This window comes from Arachis ipaensis, chromosome B05, assembly GCF_000816755.2.
Source record: "Arachis ipaensis cultivar K30076 chromosome B05, Araip1.1, whole genome shotgun sequence".
Lineage (NCBI taxonomy): Eukaryota > Viridiplantae > Streptophyta > Magnoliopsida > Fabales > Fabaceae > Arachis > Arachis ipaensis.
The window spans coordinates 25,047,546-25,063,481 of NC_029789.2; the positions used below are offsets into that span (position 1 = coordinate 25,047,546).

General features: G+C 36.8%; 2 protein-coding genes across 2 annotated transcripts; one reads left to right on the forward strand and one right to left on the reverse strand.

Moving 5' to 3' along the window:
• On the forward strand, positions 2,929-5,532 carry LOC107643368. Its single transcript, XM_016346987.2, has 4 exons — positions 2,929-3,963; positions 4,143-4,361; positions 4,455-4,546; positions 4,640-5,532. Exons 1-4 carry the CDS (start codon positions 3,187-3,189, stop codon positions 5,319-5,321), a joined length of 1,770 nt encoding a protein of 589 aa, XP_016202473.1. The 5' UTR covers positions 2,929-3,186; the 3' UTR covers positions 5,322-5,532.
• LOC107643369 (U-box domain-containing protein 19-like) lies at positions 6,377-8,838 on the reverse strand. The gene has a single exon (XM_016346988.2). The coding sequence runs from the start codon at positions 8,712-8,714 to the stop codon at positions 6,627-6,629; it is 2,088 nt and encodes a 695-aa protein (XP_016202474.1). The 5' UTR covers positions 8,715-8,838; the 3' UTR covers positions 6,377-6,626.

Below are 15,936 nucleotides of genomic sequence, written 5' to 3' on the forward strand. Positions count from 1 at the left end.
CATAGTCCTCGGTCCCATATGTACCTCAAATACAATTTACCCCGTCATACCTACTACATCAGCAGTATTGGAGTACTCCGCAGTTTGACACAGGAGATGGAGCTTCATTTAGCCAGTTACTTGGGTTCATGGCTGCAGATCCAGGCCAATCACAATCTAGCCATTAGCCTGATATGATGACGAGTAGGTATTCCTTGGACGCGAGGCATCCATGTCGCACTTCCTTGAACCCTGTTAATAATGAACTTCGACATACTCAACGTTACCTATATTGACGACAAGCTTTTGCAGGTACGGTGCCTTAAACTTTCTCAAAAAATTCGACTCTATATGCCTGATGCAAAACATGTGAAAATATCTAGCAGGCGACCAAGCTCCGTTACTACGGACAACAGCTGCATTGATGGATTCGTGTCAATTAGATATCAGTCTCACACCATCCCGAGTCACAACATATTGTCGCGGGTTACTAAGAAAAAAGTGCCACGCATCAGAAGTCTCTCCCTCCACAATAGCAAATGCAATTGGAACGATATTGTTGTTACCATCTTATGAAACTGCAACCAACAAACAACCCTTATACTTTCCGTACAAGTGAGTCCCATCCACCTGGACAACCGGTTTACAATGTTTGAATGCTCTAATGCAGGGGTAATAACTCTAGAAGACTCGATGTAATACTCAGATATCAATTACCAAGTCATTGCCTTGATATGCAGGCATAGTTTCACAATGGACGACTACTGATGGCTGCTTATGACACATGGCCTCAAACCATATGGGCAAAGCTTCGTACGATGTTTTCCAACCTCTAAATATTTTTTTCACTGACTTTTACTTAGCCAACCATGCTTTCCGATAGCTGATGGTGTAATTGAACTTCAACTACACTTTCTCAATAACTGATTTCACCTTTATCGAGGGGTCAGCCTCAACCAATGACTTTATTGCTTCTGCAATTGTGTTCGAATCCAGTTTCGAATGATCTTGATAAATGGTGGCTCTGGTACAAGTGTGACTACCATTATACCTCCTTATAACCTAACAGTACTTTCTGCTGATCATACTAACCCTGATAAGCCAATCACAACCTAACCCATACTGTGTACACTTGGCATAAAATGTCAACGGTTCTGACTCATACACCCAATAGTCTACACCTCTTCGAATGGTATTTTTCTGGAACTGAATTCCATTCCCACGAAAAATTTACCATCTGCCACAATAGAAATTTTTACCACGACGACAGCTAAACCATAAATATTTAGTAAGTGAAATTAAAAGTAAAATCTATCTATAATTTATAAATGAATCATATCAAGAAATTAATACTAATTAATAACTAAATAAAAACATAAATACATAAATAAATACTAATTAATATTTAACTAAATCAATAACTAACTAAAAAGATTATTATCTTAAATTTAACTAAATAAATACAAACAAATGCTAATTAAGTATATTTTCACATGTCGCGTAACTTTTTGGTTCATCGATCAATATAAATTATTACAAAATTCTAATCCTTCGTATAAATATAGGTAATCACGTACCTGCATTCATATATTTTGGAAACTCCGGGGTATGCATGGCTTCTAAATCCAAAGCTTGCATGAAAGATGGCTCCTCAAACGGATGTTCGTTTGCTAGTGCATTTGCCACGTCTGTCACATTTGCCTCCATAGTGTCGTCACCTTGATCTTCGTCTCCGTCTGGATCAACAACTTCATAATTGCTTTCAAACTCTTTTTCACTATCACTATTGTAATCTTCCCGTTCAATATTTCGATTAGCTTCAGATTGTTCGAACTCAATATACAACTCAATGAATGACATCTGAGCGCGACCTTCAATGTACATTAAAAACATCTCTTGCATGCTCGCTTCATCGGTTATATATTTGGTTTGAAATTGAATGAATCCACCAAATACCAGTATAGGATACCTGTATAAAATACATGATATTTTTCTAAACTTTCAAAATCTATATTCTCACAAATCACACCTTTTAGTTCTTCAAATGAGATTGTTAATGGAATAACAATATCTAACGAATTTTCACAAATAAATTTCACTCTTTCATATGTTTGTAACAAAATCTGACCAAAATAATATACTTTTAATAGGACTCTATCTTCCATTTTTCTCACTCACATGAATATGAACTTCACTCTCAATTTTTTTAAACTCATACAAGATGATAAAGATAGATATGGGTGCAGGAACTGAGGGAAGAAAATGAAGAAGAAGGAGAGGAGATCTGCAAACTCGTATACGATTATATATATATAACAAATCGGACCAACCAATTTGTATTGATGCATTAAAATAACATATATAATAATCAAATCGGACCATCCGATTTAATATTATTAAAATTGGACAGTCCGATTAGATACACCAAATTTCAAATTTTCCTTCCCACATAAATCGATCCGATTTGTGTACCTAATTTTTTTAATAAAGAAATTAGATGGCAGACTAACACCATCAGTATTCATAACGAGGCACAACACACAGTGCTTCCATATAAAAAAAAAAAAGCCATATATGTATATATATATATTATCATCATAATAATTTTTTTTTGGACTTGTTCATCATTTTTTTTCTAAACATGGGATTGTGTAGCCATAACTTGCTAAGATCACTAGTCATGATAAAACTCTCCTAAAACTTATTAGTTCAAGTGGCAAAAAACTCACCTTAGAGAATACCATATTAGTTAGTCTCTACTTTCTATTGTTAGATATATTTTGCAAATATCAAATTTCTAAGAGGTGAGATAAACAAACAAAAGAAAATCAAATGATTCAAATCCAAAAATAATCCATAAATGTTCACCTATCTAGTTGTCATTATTCCCCGGGAACCCTTACTAGTTACAGGGTACTGTAAACACACAAGATTAACGCACCAACATAAATATGACCGTTGGTCCCCAACGTTCCGAAATAACTTTACGAATTTCGAAAAAGAAATATATCCTCACTCCTCAGTCCCTACTTACCGTTGAAAAACGGCCACCTCCTCCTTCCCCCTGTTCCTGAAAGCAAAACTTCAAGAACAAGAACACCATTTCAAGAACCACCCTCACTCGCACCCAAGACTCTCCATGCAAATTTCTTTCAACCTAACCCAAAACAGAAGAAAAAGAAGCATCAGCAGCATAACTTACTAATAATGGCAACGCTGGCACCTGGAATCCTCCAGAAGCTTCTAGAAGGCCTGAAAACAGGCGAAAAGCCGACGAGCGAGCACCGTAGCTCCCTCCTACAAATAACCGACATAGTCCCTGCGGAGCTCGACGAGAAGAGCCTCTTCCCCAAACACGGCTTCTACATCAAGCTGTCCGATTCCTCGCACTCCATCTACGCCGCACTCCCTTCTGACCAACACGACTTCGTTTTGAGCAACAAGATGCAGCTCGGCCAGTTCATCTACGTTGACAGGCTGGAACCCGGTTCGCCCGTTCCCATCGTTCGGGGCGCCAAACCGCTTCCTGGAAGACACCCTCTTGTTGGCACTCCTGAGCCTTTGATGGGTTTAAGAGAGAGGGGTTCGCACAGAAAGGAAAATTCCGCTTCTGTCCCTAGACGAGGCTCTTGGGAAACTGTGTCCTCTCCCATGGTTGTTAAGCCTGTGAACTTGGATTTTGACCAGTGTACCCCTGTTAAGGGATCTGTGGTCAGGAGTGTCAGTTCTTTTATCTCGCCGTTGGTTAGAGTCAGGGCTGGTGGTGGTGGTGGCGCTACGCCAGTTTCCGGTGTGAGGAGTTCGGTTGGTGGAGGGGTTCTTACGGCTAGAATGATGGAGTCTAAGGGAGAAAGAGAAAAAGAGAGTCCTGGTTCCTTAATTAGGAAAAGCTGTGTGGTGGGAACTTCTGCTACCAAGGTTTTGAGAAGCAGAAGTGTCTGTGAACGAGAGCCTAGGGTTCCTATTAGTCCCTTCAAGCTAGCTGTAGGTACATTCTTCCTCTTTGGTTATTAATATTTAATAATCACATTGCTTAATAACTAATAGTTCATAAGTAGAATTTCTGGTGTAGTTTTAAATGAACACTATTTTAGCGTAGAATTTGAATTTATTGTACAATTTTCTGAGGTTGCTATGGGGTGAATTTCACTGGTATATTGCAGGAAAAGAAAAGCACTACTCCACCACCGAGGTTGAGGAATGCAAGGGCGGCATGTACCCCAAGTGTTGCCGGAGATTCACAGAGTCAGGACTCATCAAATTCGTTAAACATGGCTTCTCAGCCGTTGCTTAAGTCTACAACTAATAATTCAGCTTTTGATAACTCCAATGGCCTTAGCCTTCCCATGAATTTACCAGGAAAGCTGAGCTCACTAGGGAAGGTAGTAAATTCGAAAAAAGGTTGCTGATTTTGCATTCCTCAATGGTTGACTTCCAAATTTACAATTGTGGCATCTATGTTCTTTCCTTAACAGGAAGCTGTGCAGCAAAGAGAAGTGGCGCAAAAGATTGCCCTTCAAGCATTAAGAGATGCTTCAGCTACTGAAACTGTAGTCCGGTCCCTCAAGTATTAACTCCTTCCCAATTTGATTTTGTATAAGCTTTGCTCTTTCTCTACTAAATTTGTAATAGCTGATAAAAATTCATTTTCTTCCTTTAGGATGTTCTCGAATTTATGCAAATCAGCTCGAGCTGATTCTCCTGCGGCCTGTTTCGAGCGGTTTATTGAATTCCACAACGAAATTGTGCAAGGAATTAATGACATGGTGTCCATTCAAGCAGCTACTTCAGCTTCAGAATTGGCTCAGAAACCAAAGGGAGAAGAGGAGCCACAGGTTTTACATGAAGTCACACACAACTCCATGGACCAATCATCCAACAAAAGAAAGTGTGGTGTGTACAAATCAATGGCTGCAATTCCTGAAAGGCAAGAAAACAAGACAAGCACTGGGAGGGTTCTCAGATCAAATATCAACCAGAAGGAGATGCTGGAGAAGAAAGGTTCAAAACTCGGAGCACTGGAACCAGTTGGTGAGAATGACGAGAACAAGAAACCAGCAACAGCACCATGTAGCAGTTTGAGCAATACAATAAAGCTTGCTAAACAGATTGAGACAGAAGCTGGGAACTGGTTTATGGAGTTCATTGAGAAAGCATTGGAAACAGGGTTGAAGAAAGCAAAGGGAGAATCAGCAGGTGATGTTAGAAAAGTTCCTCAGTCTCTTGTACTCAAAGTTATGAACTGGGTTGAGGTTCAACAGTTTGATAGCAACAAGCGACCTAGTCATCCCAAAGCTGCACAGATAGCTCGAAAGTTGAGGATAAAGATAAAAAATCCTTGATAATAGTTGTTGTTGTTGTTGTTGTTCAATTTGATGAACACCGCTTCAACGTTTGTGTGTACTACTGGTTTGAAATAGCAGTTGTGAGATGTCTTGTTTCGATTTGAGCAATTTTTTAAGATCTTATTGTAATAATAGCCATTATATTTGTTTGTAATAATAGTCATGATTCATTAATCACTATATTATACAAGTTTATCTGGTTCCACTTCGAAATTTTAGCCACATCTCTTACTAGCTATGCCTAAATAAAAGCTCAGTTCATACACAAATCAGTTACCATATTAGAGTAGTAAGGTCATTTAAAGGCTGTGTTCTTGTTAAAACCGTCTTCTGAGCTAATGTGATCAAGGGCTAACAAAGCTATGGACATCATTAAAACACACCTCTAACCTCTCAAATTGTCTTATTATAATCTCCTTTTTATACGATTTGAGATTATATGCCATCATACCATCCCTGTGTCTAGGCTTACTGCTTGATGTTGTTGGTCATGGATTCCTTCCTCAGGTTCTCAATGGCTCCACTTGCTCATCAGAGAGTAATGAATTCAGATTATATCTTATAACTTGGTACAGTAATAAATATTTTAATTTGTGGTTACTGGCTACTGATTGTTTTGCAATATATAATGTTTACAATATGGCAACTAATCACATGTTCTAGTACTTATATAAAGTATACAGATGGCAGACAAAACAGTGAAAGCTCAGAAACATTAGACTACCTCTGGATTCAGTATTTAATTTTGGTCAATTTGTTGAACTGATTGCAATCCAAATTTTACAATGCCTTCGGAAAATCTATGGTCTTTATATTTGCGCAAATTGTAGTTGCATCTCAACAAGAAAATAACGAGTTTCCTTGGAAGAAAAGCCTTGTATACTCTCATCATCGTTATCATTAACATGCTCATTGCTTAATGCTTATAGTATATTCAAATTGTCTTTCTTCCACATATTGCTGTTTTTCTCTTAATGCATTGCATAGGTCTAACCAGCTTTTTATTGTGTTAGGACTATGTGAGTAAGGAAAAGCTTACCAAGACACAATAGTGAGTCACAAATCTGAAATTAGTCTGAAATGTTACGTTCATACGTGATACAAACTTTTTTCTTTCATACTTACAAATGAATAGCCAGCTTCATTAAAAAACTGAAGCTGACAAATTTATTAGCTCTTTAAAATGTGAGCTAATATATTCATGAGTGGAAAGACCAAGAAATGTTACAAGTTTACAACAGTATCTACAATTGATACTTAAAGAAATAAAAGAATACCCAGGTGAGTAAAAAATACTGGGTTTTACCACACGTGAACAAATTGTTCTTGTGGAATAACTGAAGGCTTGAAGCCAGAGGACCTCCTTTCAGAAAAATCATGGAGGACCTTGATGAGGGCACTGGCCTTCTTGCTTGCTCTAGATGTGCCTTCACTGAGTTGGGAATATAAGGACCCCATAAGCGAAGTGCTCTTTACCAAATCAGCAACCACATCCACTCCTCCATGCATTGATAGAGAAAGCAGCAGAGTCACACAGTGCTCCTTCCCCATCCTTGAAGTGGAAGAACTAAGAATCTGAACAGCTATATGCAGAACTCCCCATTGAAGAATCGCCATTGCTCCATCACTCTTCTCTGCAAGAGTTGCCAGAATTGCTAGTGAATCTGTGAGAAGATCTTCTTTCTCACATGTTCTTAATATGTCAATAAGCAAAGGGATTGCCCCTGCAGCAAGTACCCTCTTATGGTTCTCATGTTGGTTCATGAGGATGCCATACATTGCAACCAAGCCATTCTTTTTGGTGCGATCCGAACCATCTTTGATCAGCCTCACCAATGAAGGAATTGCGTCTGGTTCCTCCCCTATCAGTTTCCTATACTCAGCATCTGATGCAAGGTAGAACAACACCGCGGCAGCGTGCTGGCGAGCTTCAATCTTTAGCCCGTTCTTCAGGACCCGAACAATGAGTGCTAACCCCAAACTCTCAGCCATTAGAGCTCTACTCTTGGGGTACTTTGAGAGGTTCAGAAGTGCTGCAATGGCATTCTCTTGCGCTGACGAATCCCTAAGTGACAACATCTTCAACAAATGAGAAACCGAACCGGCTTCCACCAAACAAGACCTATTAAAAATGCTTGTTTTGGAAAGAAGCCTCATCTCAAACGCGGCTCGGTTTTTCTCTTCAATGGCTGTTCCATTCTCAAGCCTGGCACTGAGAGAACTAGCCAGCATCTTCATGGCACCCTCTGCAGCAAAACTCCCTGGATGCAATGTCCTAGTGATGTCGCTACTCTTTCTTTTACCCAAATCGCTAATAAAAGGAATGCCATTAACATAGCAATGCTGCTGAATCAGCCTCTTAAGCACCAAATTTGGGACCAATTCCGTGCTTATAAGCCTCTTACCTGTCTTGGGACATATTGCATTCCCACTCCTGAACCATTTGAGAATTGAGGAACGATCATAAGTGTGACCTGTTTCTATAGTCACTGGATCACTCATCAGCTCTAGAGAGATTGGACATCTAAAATCATCAGGGTTGAGCCCACTCAGAATTTTCTCATCTTCAACACTGATTTTTCTTCCGGCTTCAGGTTTTGGGTTGCTGTTACCACCTTCACCATCAACAACTTCCATCACCAAGCACCTACAATAGCACATGAACCCCATCAAGCTACATAAAAATCCAACCTTTGACTTCTCCTCACTGTTACTCTGAAACCCAATTTCAGCAGCAAGAAACTTCACCTCTTTGTTACACTCACTCCACTTCCTAACCCCAATATAATCAAGAACCAACCTTAGATCACCCTCATTCGGTTCAACCCGGTTCTCAAACCTGGTCAAAACCGACCTAACACAAGTCAAAGCCTTTTTATCGTCAACCTCAACTTCAAACACTGCATTCCTCGCTTGCCTCATCAACAACACAACCTGGTCTCTAACTTCCTCGGACACATCGACAGAATCAAAAGGGAAAACATCCAAAGCCGTGGCAATTGATCGTGACAAAACCACAAACTGTGTGGCGACTCGATCCGACTCCATCAACATCGTCAACCTTGCACCTTCACGTGCAGCATCTTCCAATAGGAAAAGAAGCTTCTGGAAGGTCAAGTGGAGCTCGGAAAACGAAAGCGTAGCCGAATCCGGAAGTCCTGATTGGTTTTCCCGGATCTCGTCGATGAAAGGTTGGAGAAGATGAACCAAACGAATGGCGTTCCTCGCGTTTCGCTTGTTGCAAGGGAAGGTTCTCCATTGGAAACTCGAGATGGAGCGAGAGAGGACTATGAGGGAAGAGATTACGGTAGAGAGAGAAACATTCACGCATGGATGAACCGCCGGAAAAGTAAGAATCCGGCGACCCGACCCATTTGTTTTACCGATCATGGAAAGAAAACAAAGGAAGACAGAAAATCTGGGGAAAAAGGCAAAAGTGAAAAAAGGTTTGTTTTGGATTTTGTGTTTGGATTTTTGGATCACTGTTTTGTTTCTTTTGGGGTGTGTGTTAAGATTCACGTACGTTTGGGTGTATTTATAGAAGGTTAAGGGAAGGAGGACACGTGTTAAAAGATCATAGGGTGATGCGGTGTAATGGGATCTTGAGATGGAGACACGTGGGGGTTCATGGATCTATAATGGCGGCTTTCGTAGATTTCTTCGTTTTGGGATGGAGACGTTGGAAAGAGCAACACGTGGCGCGGGATATATGGAGGGGAGGCGTGATTTTGAAGGTGCTTGGAGAGTGAGTGCCGACAGCTACAGAGGTTGACAACGTGGGATTATGAATTCAACACGGCTTTCAATTATTTCATGTATTATTATTATTATTCAACTATATTCTAATTTTTTGATTTGTTTTGTTTATAATTGAAAAAATAGAAATAGAAAATATACAACATTATTGTTTTTTTTAATATATGTTACATATATTGTAGAAATTGGTCCAATTAAGATAGCGACATAGCGTAGGTATTTGGGGTTTTCAAGTCGTATCGTCATTCTTAATTTCTTTACGTAGTATTTTTTTTATTGTTTAATGAAATTAGTAGAATTTTAAACATGATGCCTCAACTAAGTATGGTTACAATAAGAAGATCAAATATGATATATAAGTTATTATAATTCCATACTTAAACAATTATGATTAGTTTATGACAGATTAAATTTTGATAATTTAGGTCTACATATCATCTTTAGTTTTTGCATTATGTAGAAACAAAATTTTACATATATTTATAGAAAGTAAAAATAATAATGGATAATTTACTTAATTAAATCAATTGAAGTTAAATATTATTAGATTGTCCTAAATCTAAATGCACTAGTCACCAAAAAAAAAAATCTAAATGCACTACAATTTTGTTTTCTAACCTTTTTATATAAATCATAGCATTACCATTAGTTTTAAGTTATAATGCACGAAGACTAACATGGACACGGGACATGACATGACACGAGATATATTAATACACGAATTTTAAAATCTTATAACACACGGGAATACATTCAACATTATTTACGCATATGTCTTTTTTTTATTTATTTTAAATTACAGCGGAGCTTAACTATCTAAAAATATAAATATAAGGTAATTAAATTTTAAATTGCAATAAGACGTACTTTTTTTAGTTAATTGGTAATAAATTTGTAGGGATATCTTCTTTTCATTTAAAGTCAAAATTCCTTCATAAATTGTAGTATCTACAGTGATTTAAATTTTTACTGAAAAGATCATACTTGCTGAGATTCATGGCCTATTAACTAAAATAAAAAATGCTATTCGTACAGTAAAATTAAATCAACCACTAAAATCAATTACTAATATATTTGTATATATAAATATATATGTAATTTAATTTATTTTAATATATATTTATATTTTAATATATATTTTATACTGATAACGTGTACACATATAGGATAGTTGAACTAAAATACATAGCTCAGTGCAATTTAACTGCGATTTAATTTATGCCAGTTACGAACTTCTTCCAACATGCTTCATTGATTCATTCTACGAGAAATTTCCAAAATAGTTTCTCGGATCAGTCGATGTATATACGAATGAACTATCTCTCTTGAATTAATTTTGAGTAGTTTCATGTACTTGAAAAGGATGAATGCAAGAACAAAGAGAAGATTAGAATTCTCCTATGCATGCACGAGTACCGTGCGAATTGCTTGAGGAGATAATTGATTGTGAAGAATAATGTTTGCTCCAAACTTTGACTCATGGAAGGAAGCTAAGGATGCATATAATAAGTCAATAACAACTCTTTCTTCTCTTCTTTCTTCGAATGTGGAGTTAAATCCTAAAGTAATTTCTGAGACTTACAAAATACTTTGATTTAGTCTCTAATTTTTTAATTGTACTATTTATATTCTCGAGATTGAAAAAAATACATTAAATTAATCCCTCTCGAATTTTCTGTTCAACTAACTTTCCGACGAGAGTGACTTGGCAAATGATTGTCACGCTGGACAATAAAAAACGTCGTCATATTAGGTTTTGGCGCTAAATCCATAATAAGACGATGTTGTTTCAACTAGGAAGGAGTTACAAAACGTTCAAACCCCATATTCAAAGAGATCACTTCGTCTTCTTCATCTTCTTTGAACTGAAAGCTCCAAACCCTGGCATTCAAAAGTCCTGGTGAGGGTTTTTGGGGTGAAGCAATTTTGAGTTCAGAGGAATCTGGTCATCGTTGGCTCAAAATCGGTGAAGGAAGGAGCAAAGCTTCTGCATGAAATCCCCTGTCACAGAAGTAGGTATGCAGTATATAAAATATTCTTGTTCTATTTTCTATAGTGTTAAGGTATAGGATTTTACTGGGAATTTTGTGTAGGTTGATGAAAAACTATCAATGTTATATTATTAGTTAGGATTTTTTGCACCGGGTGTTGTGGGTAGGAGTTTTCAGAATGCTCTATTTTCAAACAGGAAATAAGGGTTGTTCTATAATGGCAATGTCAATGAAGTAGCTATTTATAAATAATTTTGGAGTAAAGTATCGTTTTTGTCCCCAACGTTTGGGGTAAGTCCTAAAGTTGTCTCTAATGTTTTAATCGTCCTATTTAAGTCCCTAACGTTTTAAAATTGACTCAATGTTGTCCTGCCGTTAGGGATCCGTTAACAGAATTGACGGAGAGACAAAATTGAGACGATTTTGAAACGTTAGGAACTTAAATAGGACGAAAACGTTAGGGACAAAAATGATACATAAAAATAAATTTTAATTTAATTTTATCTTTCAATAATATTAAGTTTTTACTGTACATAGTATTCAATTATTTTTTAATTACATCTAAATAAATTACACTTAATCACATTACTTTCATTTTAAATAAATTTATTTTTTTATAATTTTAAAGAATTTTGATAATAGATGTGATTAAAAAATAATTGAATACTATGTATAGTAAAAAATTGATATTATTGAAGGATAAAATTAAAATTTATTTCTATGCATCATTTTTGTCCCCAACGTTTTTGTCCTATTTAAATCCCTAACATTTCAAAATCGTCTCAATTTTGTCCCGCCGTCAATTCTGTTAACGGATCCCTAACGGACTAATGGCAGGACAACATTGAGTCAGTTTTGAAATGTTAGGGACTTAAATAGGACGATTAAAATGTTACGGACAACTTTGGGACTTACCCCAAACGTTGGGGACAAAAACGATACTTTACTCATAATTTTGGGTTTTGTTGTGGTTTGTTGATTCTATACATTAGATAAAATATTATAGTTTTTTTTCGGTGCAGATGAAAAAATTGCTGGACATCATGTTCCATCATGGTGGAACGTTTAAGAAGAATGTTGATGGAAAATTGATTTACTCACCTGACAATAGAAGTTTCTTAGGAGATTTAGATGAGAATACACTTGATGTTTTCTTTGTCAGAAACTATTTCAAGGAGTTGGGGTATGACAAGGTAGTTGAGTGCTGGTGGCTGGCTCCGGACAGGAGTTTGGAGGTTGGATTGAGAGCTCTGACCACTGATAATGAATTAAGGGAGATGTGCTTCCATGCACAGAATAATGATGGAGTAATCGATGTTTATTTCGAATATGAAATTTCTAGACCTGTCTGTTGGAGGGGAAAAAAGTTGTTCTGTTCTGGATTATGAAGTACAAGAGGTTTCTGATGGTGACTTGAAGACTAACAAGAACAACGCTAAGAATACCTTAAATGAAATTCCAGATGACAAATCAAATGCAAACCCAACTCCTCCTACTCCAATCCCCATCCCAAACAATCCAACTGCAAACCCAATTCCTAATACTCCAAATTCCATCCTAAATAAGTCTACTGCTAACATCCCCACCACAAATCCTATCACCCGCAAATCCATAGGTGATCCTAAGAATCCCAAATCCCATCATAAACCCAACCCAAAACCCAATAGGAAGCCCAACCCAATTCTTATTGTCAAGTAAAATCTGAAGCCCAACTAGAATTTGAAGCCCAACAAAACTCAACCAAAGTCCAAGTCCAAATTCACTTCCAAACCCAAGTCCAAATTTAACCCACCCAAAAGAATTATAAGATCTTAGGCAAATGGATGTTGGAGTGCTAACAAAGAGAAGCAAACTCTTCATGTGAATTTAACTACAAATGAATCAACAAGTGATTATGAGAGTTCAGAGGATAACTCTTATGTCCCAGTGCAGGAGGTCAGTTCTAGCAATGATGATGAATTGGTTACAACAATTTCAAAACCAATTACAAAAGAGGTCAAGAAGGTTCAAAAGACACCAGTCATGGCTAAAGGAAAGGAAAAGATGTATAAAGATACTATTATACAAGTTGATGATGCAATTGTTGAAGACTTATCGGATGTAGAGGTGGACCTTGGTAAGGATCAAGGAGGCTAGGAGCAAGCCAATCATCACATTGTTTGAAGAGGTAAGGATGTTTTTTATGAGGTCCATTTCAAAGAACAAGGTAAAGTTGAACAATCACGTCGGAAAATTTCCTCTTGTTATTCAGAGCCAGTTAGAAAAGCTTAGGAAAGAATCAAAGAACTAGGTCCCTATATGGACTGGAGATGAAGACTATGAAAAGTTTGAGGTTCATGGACACCCAACAAACATGGTTGTCGATCTAGGCAAAAGATTTGCACCTGCCAGTTCTAGATGTTAACAGGTTATATTTTTTATCTTCCTTAATAACTTTAGTTTCAATATAAGTGGCTTTACTTGAATTATTACGTGAGTTGGTTTGGAGTTGAATTAGTTTTTGCTTAATTTACTGTAGACATTCCCTGTGTTCATGCCTGTGCTGCTCTTGCACGGTGAATAAGAGATCAGACGATTTCTGTCACTCCTTGGTCACAATGAAATCATACAAGAAGACCTATGAACATCACATCAATCCTCTCTCAGCCAATCAATGTGAAAAAAATTAGTCTACAATCAGCCACAAGCTCCTAACAATAAGCGAAAACCAAGAAAACTCACGACCAAAAGAAGAAAGGACGCTGATGAGGATACTAATGGAAATAAGAAAGTTAAGCAAATTGTTACTTTAAAGAGACAGCTGAAGCCATTTACATGCACATATAGTGGAGTAAAATGCCACACCAAAAGGGGGATGTAAATAGAAGAAAAATGATGAGGTTGCTGCTGCTCTTATAGCTGCAGCGGCTGCTGTGACGGCTTCCAAGGCCAAAGCTACTCCTACTAGGAGTACACCTGCAGCTGAAACAAGCAACACCGCCAACAAGGCACCACAAGTAGCTGAAGTTCTTTCTAGTGCAGGTGTTACAGACAACCTTCCACTATCAGTTGCTGCACCCCAAGCTATAGAGGTTGACTTATCCCAATCAAACTATGGTGGAACATAAGATGAGGGTAAAATTTTTCAAAACCTTTATTTTTTAATTCTTTGTCATAGCTCCCTTGTTCACACTAACTCAAACTAATTTTCTCTCACTTTACTCAGGCACCACCACCACCAACAACAAAAAGGCCACATAAATTACCAACCAAAAAGAGGAACTCACCACCACCAGTAATTGTTTCTATTGATCCCATACAAGGAGCAAGTGCAGCAACATCTTTTAGGTTAGTAAATTTTCTAAAATTTGTTCCAACACCAGGGTTCAAGGCATCAAGAAAGAAAAATACTTGATATTGGATGTACTAGCCGCTGATGTTTGATTTATGGGATTTGGGTATTGGTTTTTTTTTTGTTACTTCCATTCAAGAATAGCACATAACCAAACTGTATGATTTTTTTTTTGTAGTAAATATTTTACAAGAGTAAACTTGAGATCTTCCTGTTTCAGAATCCGGTGGATGTATTAATGTATTATAGTGTTTATCATTATGTGGTCTATTGACAATGTGTTACATTGACAATGTATTATTTATAATAAAAAACTGCTATTATCAGTTTACTTGTTCTATTTATTCAGTTTAGATTTTATTTTTGTAAAATCTATTTACACAGAACACACCAATAAACCAAGAAGTTCTCATACATTCATTAACAAATACTTTCAAACACAGTTCTTACATTTTTACCATCACAACTAAAATAACAACTAACAAGAAAAAAAAAAATAAAACTCTCGTTTTCTTCATTTGCACGTCCAACCATCGTTCCAACCAGCACAGCAACGGCAACGAAAATGGACAAGAAGAAGTGGTACGCTACTTCTGCAGTCAGGGTTAAAAAGGGGATCAGGGATCAAATTGGGTTAAACACTTTCAATTGTCACATCATGTAACCGTTAGACATTCCAGCGTGGCAATCATTTGTCAGGTCACTCCTACCGAAAAGCCCGTTGAACAAAAAATTCGAGAGGGACTAACTTGGTGATTTTTTTCAATCTCGAAGATACAAATAATACAATTGAAAAGTTAAGGATTAAATTGATACATTCCGTAAATTTCAAAGACTACTATAGAGTTTAACTCCTCAAATGTGGCTTCTTGGATAATTTATCTTTGATAAAAAAATTATTCATATTTTGTGATTAATAAATGCACTTTTGTATATGAACTTGCACATATTATAGTCATCAAATTGGCCAACTCATTTAATTGTTGGTTTTCAATAATTTTTTTATCTATCAATCTATGCAAACTTTGTTGATCTGTTTGATGTATTAACTTTTGTTCGGGAAAAAGAAAAAGATGTTAGAGTAGATTGTTCCCTTTTATTGCTTTGATCATAAATGGCATCAGATGGTGTCTTTTTACCTAATAGGTAGTAAATTGCAGTGGCCACTGTCTTTTTAGTAAATAAAACATAAATCACAGTAGGGTATTACGACAAAAAACTTTTCTTCGCTTTGACTGCAAGTGGGTCCAACATCCGTGAACATGTCAGTTTTCCTGTCTCTTCTTTTAATTTTTTGTAGTAATAGCTGTAATAAGTATAATCATGTCATGTTGCAGGTACTAATCAGAATAATTATGGAGGCTCATGACAAGTATATGGCATATGTCAATGATAATTGCCTTATGATTCATACACAGGCCATTGTGATATTCTGTTAATATCCTTCAACAACAAATATCTAAATTCAAATATCATAAAAAAAATTAGTCATTAAATGATATATTTGATTTTAATTTGGTCGTTTCACTGGCAT